This window comes from Heteronotia binoei, chromosome 1 (genome assembly GCF_032191835.1).
Source record: "Heteronotia binoei isolate CCM8104 ecotype False Entrance Well chromosome 1, APGP_CSIRO_Hbin_v1, whole genome shotgun sequence".
NCBI lineage: Eukaryota > Metazoa > Chordata > Lepidosauria > Squamata > Gekkonidae > Heteronotia > Heteronotia binoei.
The window spans coordinates 280,410,178-280,422,869 of NC_083223.1; the positions used below are offsets into that span (position 1 = coordinate 280,410,178).

Sequence of the window (12,692 nt, forward strand, 5' to 3'; positions counted from 1 at the left end):
CTGGCTGACCCAAGCCCATTCCAGCAGCTGCAAGTAGAGGAGTAGGGAATCAAACCTGGTTCTCCCAGATAAGAGTCCACACAATTAACCTCTAGAAGAAGACGACTGCAGATTTATACCCCGCCCTTCTCTCTGAATCAGACTCTGAGTGGCTTACAATCTCCCATTATATCTTCTCCCCCCACTACAGACACCCTGTGAGGTGGGTGTGGCTGAGAGAGCTCTGACAGAAGCTGCTCTTTCAAGGACTCCTAGGAGAGCTAAGGCTGACCCAAGGCCATCTCAGCAGCTGCAAGTGGAGGAGTGGGGAATCAAACCCAGTTCTCCCAGATAAGAGTCTGCGCACTTAACAACTACGCCAAACTGTACCCTGCAGCCACGCACTTTGTCCTGTTCTGTACAATTACCTGTGGCTACTGATTTTGTTGTTTGGAGCCACCCTCACCCCCTCTGCCACTCCCAGACAGGACCCCCCCTTACTTGGACTGCTGGTTACTGAAGCCTGGGTGCTGGGTATAGATGTGGGCGTGGGCGCTGGGGGCCGACTTGAATGCCATGGGGCAGATGGGGCACTTGTGGAAAACTTCGCAGTGGGACGTCTGGATGTGAGACTTGATGGAGTTCACCCCGCCAAACACGACCGAGCAGCTCGGGCACCTGACGACGAGAAGACGGAAAGCTCAGAGGAGAAGAAGGAAGAAGATGATGATATTGGATTTATATCCCGCCCTCCACTCCGAAGAGTCTCAGAGCGGCTCACAATCTCCTTCCCCTTCCTCCCCCAAAACAGACACCCTGTGAGGTAGATGAAGATATTGGATTTATATCCCGCCCTCCACTCCGAAGAGTCTCAGAGCAGCTCACAATCTCCTTTACCTTCCTCCCCCACAACAGACACCCTGTGAGGTAGATGAAGATATTGGATTTATATCCCACCCTCCACTCCCAAGAGTCTTAGAGCAGCTCACAATCTCCTTTCCCTTCCTCCCCCACAACAAACACCCTGTGACGTAGATGGAAGATATTGGATTTATATCCCGCCCTCCACTCCAAAGAGTCTCAGAGCGGCTCACATCTTCTTTACCTTCCTCCCCCACAACAGGCACCCTGTGAGGTGGGTGAGGCTGAGAGAGCTCCGACAGAAGCCGCCCTTTCAAGGACAACTCCTGCGAAAGCGATGGCTGACCCAAGGATCGCGAATGGAAGCAGAAGATCCCACAATACTGAAGCTGTATAGCACCATATGATGTTTTAACTTGCATTTTATTGGTTTTAAATTGTTTTTTGAACTGATTGTTAGCTGCCCTGAGTCCACTTGCGGAGAGGGTGGAATAGAAATATAAAGTAAGAAATAATAATAAATAAGGCCACTCCAGCAGGTGCAAGTGGAGGAGTGGGGAATCAAACCCGGTTCTCCCAGATAAAAAGACGACTGCAGATTTTCACCCCGCCCTTCTCTCTCAATCAGAAACTCAGAGCAGCTCACAATCTCCTTTATCTTCTTTTCCCAGAACAGACACCCTGTGAAGTGGGTGGGGCTGAGAGAGCTCTGACAGAAGCTGCCTTTTCAAGGACAACCTCTGCCAGAGCCATGGCTGACCCCAGGCCATTCCAGCAGCTGCAAGGGGAAGAGTGGGGGAATCAAACCCGGTTCTCCCAGATAAGAGTCCGCACACTTCAGCGCTACACCAAATTGGCTCTACACCCCTGCCCGCCTCTGCCTTCCCCAAGCTCACGACACACGGGTGCGAGTGCACTCTTGCATTGAGGCAAGAAAGAGAGGAGTCAGCCTCTGCTCTCTGACGCGGGCCCTGACCGGGCCAAATTTAACACAAGAACAAAAGCGTATCGGAAAAGCCCCTCTAGAGCAGACCAAAGGGCCCATGGAGGCCAGCCTCTTGTCTGACACAAACCCAGAAAGATGCCTCCAGGAAAACAAGAAGCATGCAAAGCCAATCTTTCCCCCCGCACCACCCCCTACCACTGGCACACTGAAAGCTGCCCTGCTCCTCAACACCAGAGATTCCGCTGAACCATCACGGCCACTAGGCGTGGCTATGGTTTTTCCTCTAGGAACCTAACTGCTGTCAACGTAGCTTGCGGCGGTGAATTCTGTCGCTTAAGGGTCAAAGAATCACAGAGTGGGAAGGGACCTCCAGGGTCATCGAGTCCGACCCCCTGCCCAAGGCATGAACACCTCCCCCTAAATTCACTGGATCCTCATTGCTGTCAGATGGCCATCTAGCCTCTGTTGAAAAACCTCCAAGGAAGGAGAGCCCACCACCTCCCAAGAAAGCCTGTTCCACTGAGGAACCGCTCTTAACAGTCCTAGAATCATAGAACTGGAAGAGACCTTACATTTGTCTATCCTGACGTTACTGTTTTGAGTCTGCGGGCACATCTGGTATTTTGAGGAGAAGCGAGCGCCACCTCAAAATGGCTCCCTTCCTCCCCCACAACAGACACCCTGTGAGGTCCGCACACTTAACCACTACACCAAACTGGCTCTCCAAACTGGGAGGAATTGTATCCTGAGACAGCCAGGTGAGGCTACGACCGGAGACATCCCACCACCTTTCCCCCCTACCTGTAACCTATCCTCCGGGAGAAATGGAGGCAGGCTTCCTTCAGGTGGGCCTCGAAGTTGGCCAAGAGGAAATTGCCCCCGCACTCCGGGCACACGTGCGGCGGGCGGTTCTTGTGCATCCGCTGGTGGGCGCCGAAGCTGCAGCGGTTGGGCATGATCATGGGGCAGGTGCTGCACACCTGCGGGGGCGGAGGAAAGGGGAAGACCACCGGTTAACATGAAGAAGGAAGCATAAAAGCGTTTTAAATAAACATCTTTGCATATTTATGATCTGCTTCTAAGAACATCAAAAGAGCCCTACTGGATCAGGCCAAAGAGGGTCCATCTAGTCCAGCCTCCTGTCTCACACAGTGGCCAGCCAGTTCCTCTGGAGGGCCAGCAACAGGGCAGAGAGACCGATGCCTTCCCCTGAGAAGAACCACAGAAGAGCCCTGCTGGGTCAGACGAGGGAGGGTCCATCTAGTCCAGCCTCCTGTCTCACACAGTGGCCAGCCAGTTCCTCTGGAGGGCCAGCAACAGGGCAGAGAGACCGATGCCTTCCCCTGAGAAGAACCTCAGAAGAGCCCTGCTGGGTCAGACGAGGGAGGGTCCATCTAGTCCAGCCTCCTGTCTCATACAGTGGCCAGCCAGTTCCTCTGGAGGGCCAACAACAGGGCAGAGAGGCTGATCCTTCCCCTGAGAAGTACACCAGAAGAGCCCTGCTGGGTCTGACCAGGGAGGGTCCATCTAGTCCAGCCTCCTGTCTCACACAGTGGCCAGCCAGTTCCTCTGGAGGGCCAACAACAGGGCAGAGAGGCTGATCCTTCCCCTGAGAAGTACACCAGAAGAGCCCTGCTGGGTCTGACCAGGGAGGGTCCATCTAGTCCAGCCTCCTGTCTCACACAGTGACCAACCAGTTCCTCTGGAGGGCCAGCAACAGGGCAGAGAGGCCGAGGCCTTCCCCTGAGAAGAACATCGGAGGAGCCCTACTGGATCAGGCCAAAGAGGGTCCATCTAGTCCAGCCTCCTGTCTCACACAGTGGCCAGCCAGTTCCGCTGGAGGGCCAGCAACAGGGCAGAGAGGCCGAGGCCTTCCCCTGAGAAGAACATCAGAAGAGCCCTGCTGGGTCTGACCAGGGAGGGTCCATCTAGTCCAGCCTCCTGTCTCACACAGTGGCCAACCAGTTCCTCTGCAGGGCCAACAACAGGGCAGAGATGCCAAGGCCTTCCCCTGAGAAGAACCTCAGAGGAGCCCTGCTGGGTCAGACCAGGGATAGTCCATTTAGTCCAGCCTCCTGTCTCACACAGTGGCCAACCAGTTCCTCTGGAGGGACAACAACAGGGCAGAGAGGCTAAGGCCTTCCCCTAAGAACCTCAGAAGAGCCTTGCTGGATCCCACCAGGGAGGGTCCATCTAGTCCAGCCTCCTGTCTCACACAGTGGCCAGCCAGTTCTTCTGGAGGGCCAGCAACAGGGCAGAGAGGCGAAGGCCTTCCCCTAAGAACCTCAGAAGAGCCTTGCTGGATCCGACCAGGGAGGGTCCATCTAGTCCAGCCTCCTGTCTCACACAGTGGCCAGCCAGTTCCGCTGGAGGGCCAGCAACAGGGCAGAGAGGCTAAGGCCTTCCCCTAAGAACCTCAGAAGAGCCTTGCTGGATCCGACCAGGGAGGGTCCATCTAGTCCAGCCTCCTGTCTCACACAGTGGCCAGCCAGTTCCGCTGGAGGGCCAGCAACAGGGCAGAGAGGCGAAGGCCTTCCCCTAAGAACCTCAGAAGAGCCTTGCTGGATCCGACCAGGGAGGGTCCATCTAGTCCAGCCTCCTGTCTCACACAGTGGTCAACCAGTTCTTCTGGAGGGCCAGCAACAGGGCAGAGAGGCTAAGGCCTTCCCCTAAGAACCTCAGAAGAGCCTTGCTGGATCCGACCAGGGAGGGTCCATCTAGTCCAGCCTGGAGTGCCAACAACAGGGTACAGAAGCTGAGGGCTTCCCTTGATGTTGCTCCCTGCCACTGCTACTCAGAGGTTGACTGCCTCTAAAAGTGGGGGCTCCCCTCAGCCACCATGGCTAGTAGCCATTGATAGTCTTATCCTCGACAAATTTATCTAATCCCCTTTTCAAGCTGTTTATTCCTGTGGCCATCCCCGCATCCTCTGCCACATTTTCATCATTCTCTGCATCAAGTAGTATATCCTTTCGTCCATCCTGAACCTGCTGCTCATCAACTTCACTGAATGCCCTCAAGATCTAGTCTTTTGCGAGAGGGAGAAAAAGTACTACACGTAAGTATAGCCGCTGGGAAGTACTTTGCCATGGTTTCAGTAATAATACTGGCAGCGTCATTTAACAGAAAAAGCAATTTTGTGTGTAGAGGGTAAGCCTAAAATATTACCAAGAATCAGTGATAAAATACTATGCTGTACACTGGTATGGTAACAGCATTCTAATAAGAACATAAGAGAAGCTATGCTGGATCAGGCCAGTGGCCCATCCAGTCCAACACTATGTGTCACATAAGAACATAAGAGAAGCCATGTTGGATCAGGCCAATAATCCATCCAGTCCAATACTCTGTGTCACATAAGAACATAAGAGGAGCCATGTTGGATCAGGCCAATGGCCCCTCCAGTCCAATACTCTGTGTCACATAGGAACATAAGAGGAGCCATGCTGGATCAGGCCAATGGCCCCTCCAGTCCAACACTCTGTGTCACATAGGAACAGAAGAGGAGCCATGTTGGATCAGGCCAATGGCCCCTCCAATCCAACACTCTGTGTCACATAAGAACATAAGAGAAGCCATGTTGGATCAGGCCAATGGCCCCTCTGTCACACAGTGCCCCCGCCCCCCCCCCCCCAAAAAACCCACAACCAGGAGCCATCAGGAGGTCCATCAGTGAGGCCAAGCACTAACAGCACGTGGGACACTGTTTCAAAGCCACCACTTCCACAGGGGCATAATCTGTTAAGGAACTGACACTTCCTCAGGGTTTTCTTTTGTAGCAGGAACTCCTTTGCATATCAGGCCGCACCCCCCTGATGTAGCCCATCTTCCAAGAGCTTACAGGGCCTACTGGAAGCTCCAGGAGGACTGGCTACATCGGGAAGGTGTGGCCTGATAGCCAATGGAGTTCCTGCTACAAAAAAGGCTGTGCTCTTCCCGTCCGGATCGCCGAGGGAAGGACATTAAGCCTAGTGAGCGAGAAGGTTCTGCGTAACGCTGAATTCTGAAGTTGGTGAAGGCAACTGGGAGGGTGACCCACAATGGATAACATCCCATGATTAAGCAAGTCTCCCTGTCATGATCCCAGGCCTAGGGAGACCTGCGGGCCCCAGGGAAGCCTGCTTAGGAGTTACTGGGGAAAGCCTACATCTCCCAGGATCCTCACTGTCCCTCTGATTGGGTAGTGAGGGTTTTGGAGGGAAACAGGCCCAGAGAGGGGTGGGGCCTGGGAAGAGAATATATAAAAGCCAAGCCCAGGAAGTGGGGGTTCTTTTCCGAGGAGGCAGAGCTGAGGAAGAGCTGCTGACAGGGAGAGAACCTCACCCTGTGAGGTAGGGTGAGTAGGCTAGGTCTGACTGAGACAGTCAGGGACAGTAAGTTCGGATGCGTTAGGGCATTTGGCTATTTTTCCCTTAACCCCTTTTACACACACACACACACATATATATATTGGCCACTGTGCGACACAGTGTTGGACTGGAAGGGCCATTGGCCTGATCCCAACATGGCTTCTCTTCTGTTCTTATGTGACACAGAGTGTTGGACTGGATGGGCCACTGGCCTGATTCAACATGGCTTCTCTTATGTTCTTATGTGACACAGTGTTGGACTGGATGGGCCACTGGCCTGATCCAACATGGCTTCTCTTATGTTCTTATGTGACACAGTGTTGGACTGGATGGGCCGTTGGCCTGATCCAACATGGCTTCTCTTATGTTCTTATGTGACACAGAGTGTTGGACTGGATGGGCCACTGGCCTGATCCAACATGGCTTCTCTTATGTTCTTATGTGACACAGAGTGTTGGACTGGATGGGCCACTGGCCTGATACAACATGGCTTCTCTTATGTTCTTTTGAGACACAGAGTGTTTGACTGGAGGGGCCACTGGTCTGATCCAACAGGGTTTCTCTTATGCTCTTATGTGACACAAAGTGTTGTACTGGATGAGCCACTGGTCTGATCCAACAGGGTTTCTCTTATGTTCTTATGAGACACAGAGTGTTGTACTGGATGGGCCACTGGCCTGATCCAACATGGCTTCTCTTATGTTCTTATGAGACACAGAGTGTTGGACTGGAAGGGCCACTGGCCTGATCCCAACAGGGCTTCTCTTATGTTCTTATGTGACATAGAGTGTTGGACTGGATGGGCCACTGGCCTGATCCAACATGGCTTCTCTTATGTTCTTATGTGATACAGAGTGTTGGACTGGATGGGCCATTGGCCTAATCCAACATGGCTTCTCTTATGTTCTTATGTGACACAGAGTGTTGGACTGGATGGGCCATTGGCCTGATCCCAACATGGCTTCTCTTATGTTCTTATGTGACATAGAGTGTTGGACTGGAAGGGCCATTGGCCTGATCCCAACATGGCTTCTCTTATGTTCTTATGTGACATAGAGTGTTGGACTGGATGGGCCACTGGCCTGATCCCAACATGGCTTCTCTTATGTTCTTATGTGACATAGTGTTGGACTGGAAGGGCCACTGGCCTGATCCCAACATGGCTTCTCTTATGTTCTTATGTGACATAGAGTGTTGGACTGGATGGGCCACTGGCCTGATCCAACATGGCTTCTCTTATGTTCTTATGTGACACAGAGTGTTGGACTGGAGGGGCCACTGGCCTGATCCAACATGGCTTCTCTTATGTTCTTATGTGACACAGAGTGTTGGACTGGATGGGCCATTGGCCTGATCCAACATGGCTTCTCTTCTGTTCTTATGTGACACAGAGTGTTGGACTGGAGGGGCCATTGGCCTGATCCAACATGGCTTCTCTTATGTTCTTATGTGACACAGAGTGTTGGACTGGAGGGGCCATTGGCCTGATCCAACATGGCTTCTCTTATGTTCTTATGAGACACAGAGTGTTGGACTGGATGGGCCATTGGCCTGATCCAACATGGCTTCTCTTATGTTCTTATGTGACACAGAGTGTTGGACTGGATGGGCCACTGGCCTGATCCAACATGGCTTCTCTTATGTTCTTATGAGACACAGAGTGTTGGACTGGAAGGGCCACTGGCCCGATCCCAACAGGGCTTCTCTTATGTTCTTATGTGACATAGAGTGTTGGACTGGATGGGCCACTGGCCTGATCCAACATGGCTTCTCTTATGTTCTTATGTGACACAGAGTGTTGGACTGGATGGGCCATTGGCCTGATCCCAACATGGCTTCTCTTATGTTCTTATGTGACATAGAGTGTTGGACTGGATGGGCCACTGGCCTGATCCCAACATGGCTTCTCTTATGTTCTTATGTGACATAGTGTTGGACTGGAAGGGCCACTGGCCTGATCCCAACATGGCTTCTCTTATGTTCTTATGTGACATAGAGTGTTGGACTGGATGGGCCACTGGCCTGATCCAACATGGCTTCTCTTATGTTCTTATGTGACACAGAGTGTTGGACTGGATGGGCCATTGGCCTGATCCAACATGGCTTCTCTTATGTTCTTATGTGACACAGAGTGTTGGACTGGATGGGCCATTGGCCTGATCCAACATGGCTTCTCTTATGTTCTTATGTGACACAGAGTGTTGGACTGGAGGGGCCATTGGCCTGATCCAACATGGCTTCTCTTATGTTCTTATGTGACACAGAGTGTTGGACTGGATGGGCCATTGGCCTGATCCAACATGGCTTCTCTTATGTTCTTATGTGACACAGAGTGTTGGACTGGAGGGGCCATTGGCCTGATCCCATCAGGGCTTCTCTTATGTTCTTATGTGACACAGAGTGTTGGACTGGATGGGCCATTGGCCTGATCCAACATGGCTTCTCTTATGTTCTTATGTGACACAGAGTGTTGGACTGGATGGGCCATTGGCCTGATCCAACATGGCTTCTCTTATGTTCTTATGTGACACAGAGTGTTGGACTGGAGGGGCCATTGGCCTGATCCAACATGGCTTCTCTTATGTTCTTATGTGACACAGAGTGTTGGACTGGATGGGCCATTGGCCTGATCCAACAGGGCTTCTCTTATGTTCTTATGTGACATAAGAGTGTTGGACTGGATGGGCCACTGGCCTGATCCAACATGGCTTCTCTTCTGTTCTTATGTGACACAGAGTGTTGGACTGGATGGGCCATTGGCCTGATCCAACAGGGCTTCTCTTATGTTCTTATGTGACACAGAGTGTTGGACTGGAGGGGCCATTGGCCTGATCCAACATGGCTTCTCTTATGTTCTTATGTGACACAGAGTGTTGGACTGGATGGGCCATTGGCCTGATCCAACATGGCTTCTCTTATGTTCTTATGTGACACAGAGTGTTGGACTGGAGGGGCCATTGGCCTGATCCCATCAGGGCTTCTCTTATGTTCTTATGTGACACAGAGTGTTGGACTGGATGGGCCATTGGCCTGATCCAACATGGCTTCTCTTATGTTCTTATGTGACACAGAGTGTTGGACTGGATGGGCCATTGGCCTGATCCAACATGGCTTCTCTTATGTTCTTATGTGACACAGAGTGTTGGACTGGAGGGGCCATTGGCCTGATCCAACATGGCTTCTCTTATGTTCTTATGTGACACAGAGTGTTGGACTGGATGGGCCATTGGCCTGATCCAACAGGGCTTCTCTTATGTTCTTATGTGACATAAGAGTGTTGGACTGGATGGGCCACTGGCCTGATCCAACATGGCTTCTCTTCTGTTCTTATGTGACACAGAGTGTTGGACTGGATGGGCCATTGGCCTGATCCAACAGGGCTTCTCTTATGTTCTTATGTGACACAGAGTGTTGGACTGGAGGGGCCATTGGCCTGATCCAACAGGGCTTCTCTTATGTTCTTATGTGACACAGAGTGTTGGACTGGATGGGCCATTGGCCTGATCCAACATGGCTTCTCTTATGTTCTTATGTGACACAGAGTGTTGGACTGGAGGGGCCATTGGCCTGATCCAACATGGCTTCTCTTATGTTCTTATGTGACACAGAGTGTTGGACTGGATGGGCCATTGGCCTGATCCAACATGGCTTCTCTTATGTTCTTATGTGACACAGAGTGTTGGACTGGATGGGCCATTGGCCTGATCCCACCAGGGCTTCTCTTATGTTCTTATGTTTATATTGCACTGACCATAAAATAAACCTTTTTGTTGTTGTTCCCTCTGCCTGGCCCTCACGCCTATTATTTGGCCTAAGCTACCAGAGGCGTGAAGGGCCCAGGAAGCAACTCTGGGCCTTCTCAAGGGGAAACCTTAACCCAGAGCGGTGGCAGCAACCGCTTAACACCCCCCTGAGTTGTGACGCTCCCCCTCCGCCCCGCCGACTCCTGAGGCTTACCGTGGAAGAGGACGGCGCAGCCTGCTGGAAGTGCGCCGCCAGGCCCGCCTTGTCCTTGCACTGCTCCTTGCACTCCAGGCATTGGCAGGAGTTGGTGGTGGCCGTCTCGGCGCCCCCGTTCAGCGGCAGGACGGGCAGCTCCTGGGACGCGCCCCCGTTGGCCGCGGCCACCGCCTCCTGAGCCACCCCCGCGGCGCCGCTGGCCACAGCCGCCGCCTTGCCGGCGGCGTTCAGGGAGGCGACGGAGACCAAAGGGGTGATGTCGGGCTGGCCGATCATCTGGTCGAGGGCGATGGGCCGCATGACGAGGTGGGAGCACTGCATCACCAGCCCCTTGTCCTTGTGCTCGCGGGCGTGGAGGAGGAGGCTGCACTTGTTGAAGAAGACCAGGCGCTTGGTGCAGTGGTTGCACGTCACCTCGATGCGCATGCTGCGCCGGTCGTAGTGGCGGGCCAGGCTCTTCTCCAGGGCGAAGGCGTCCCCGCACTCCAGGCAGCGGTACCCGAGGGGCGGGAGGGTCAGGCTGGAGTCGGCCGGGGGGAGCAGGTTGGGCTTGTAGGTGGGCAGCAGGTTCTTGCTGTTGAGGATCTTGTTGAAGGCCTCCACCAGGCTGGACTGGCTGCGGGAGATGACCGTGCCGGCCACGGTGGGGGAGGACTTCTGCGGCTGCATCACCACCACCGTGGTGCCGTTGACCTTCTGGTTGGCCGCGGGGGTGGCCGCGGCCGGCTGGGCCGCCGAGCCGACCCCGCTCCTGGCGTCGGCGGCTTTGGGGAGGGCCTGGGGCACCAAGCTGATGATGTTCTTGGCCACGGCTTTGCTGGGCAGCACCACTGCCTTCTGCTGGGCCACGCTGGCGGCGATCAGCATGGCGCTGCTGGCGCTCTGGATGGTGGAGACGGGCAGCACCGTCCCTTTGATCTTAGTGCCGTCGCCCAGCTGCACGCTGACAACCTTCGGCCCTTCGATCACCTTCAAGGGGCTGGTTACCACCATCTTCGGGTTGGGGGACTCCGCCACGCCCTCCTCTTTCTCGGGGGCGGTAGAGAGCGCGGCTTCTTCGGCGACCCCTTGAGAGTCGTGGTCCGGGAGGAGCTTGGGGGCCCCGGGATCTGAGTCCGAGGAGACCCTCGTGACCGTCCTGGTGATGCTGCCGGTGGAGGTTTTGATGGTCTTGATCCTCACTTTAAGAGGCCGCGAAGAACCGGACGAAGGCGAACCCGTGCTCTCGTCTTCGTTCTCTTCCTCCCCGCTGGACGCCTCCGGCGGGCACTGCACGGGTTTCTCAACTGGCTCCTCCTTTAGGGCCCCCCCTCCAAGCTGTTTGGGGGACACAGTGGAGCCCAGACTCCCGTCCGCTCGCGGAGAACCTTTGAAGAACGGATCGGGAGAGCGCTCGGCTCCGGGGACGCCGCCAGAGCCGCCGTCGAGATGCATCTCCGAGCTACGCCAGGGCCCTAAGGCGGATTCGTCCGCCGAATAGCAGGCAGAGCTCGGTTTCAGGGGGGCCAAGGGACTTGGCCCGCGACACGGGGCGTCCGGGTCTGACTCCTGTTTGATGGCCAAGGGAGTCAGGGGAGGAGGGCTGGGAGGAGGAAGGCCTACTCCACCCGTGGGACAACTTTCAAAAGGAGGTGGGAACGCTGGCGGGAGAGACGCGGCGCTCTCTGCCACCGGCTCTCGGCCGTCCAGCGACTGGGTAGGAGTCAGGGTGGGGGACGGCGAGAGGGAAGGCACGGAGAGAGTCTTCTCTTTTGGCTGGCATTCTCGTGGCCTGTCGATCAGGTTGGTCGCGCCGTCCTCGCTGGGGTCGGGGCTGAAGGGCGAGAAGAGGTCCAGGCCTTTGGGCCCTTTCTCTTTTGACGCCCAACACTCCCCGTTAGTGGGGGCTGCAACGTCCGCCGAACTGGCCGAGGGGGAGGGGGGGTCTTCGGAGGGGGCGAACCCGTTCTGCAGCAAGCGGGGCCCGATCACGTGGCCGTCTTTGATGCGGCCGTCCGGGGGGTCGAGCTGCTCCGGGCAGACGGTGTTCTTGACGATAACGCTGACGGTGGTGATGTCGCCGTGAGGGAGCACGTGGTCGGGGACCACCGCCTCCACCGGGATGGGCTTGATGTGAGCGTCCGCCTCCTCGGAGCCGGAGTGGATTGCCTCGTTCGTGTCGATGTCCGGGATGTCAAAAGCGGCCAGGAGGTCGTCAAAATCTGGGGTCTTCATGTCACCCATGGCAACGACTGCAGAAGGTTCTAGAAGGTAAGAGGGAAAAGAAAGAACTGGGTAAGCCTTCCTGGAATGATAAGAACATAAGAACATAAGACAAGCCATGTTGGATCAGGCCAACGGCCCATCCAGTCCAACACTCTGTGTCACACAGTGGCCAAAAAAAATTATATATATATACACACACACACACATACATACACATACACACACACACTGTGGCTAATAGCCACTGATGGACCTGTGCTCCATATTTTTATCTAAACCCCTCTTGAAGGTGGCTATACTTGTGGCCGCCACCACCTCCTGTGGCAGTGAATTCTACATGTTAATCACCCTTTGGGTGAAGAAGTACTTCCTTTTATCCGTTTTAACCTGTC

The 12,692-nt window shown here is 54.4% G+C and overlaps 1 protein-coding gene across 1 annotated transcript in view; it reads right to left on the bottom strand.

The window, feature by feature from the left end:
• The window catches only part of ZNF687 (zinc finger protein 687), a 29,793-nt gene extending 17,454 nt beyond the window's left edge, over window positions 1–12,339 (bottom strand). Inside the window, 3 exon segments of the mRNA XM_060256281.1 lie at window positions 481–657; window positions 2,588–2,766; window positions 10,093–12,339. Coding sequence (XP_060112264.1) covers window positions 481–657; window positions 2,588–2,766; window positions 10,093–12,318 — 2,582 coding nt within the window. The 5' untranslated portion in view covers window positions 12,319–12,339.
• Between the last annotated feature and the right edge of the window lie 353 nt (window positions 12,340–12,692).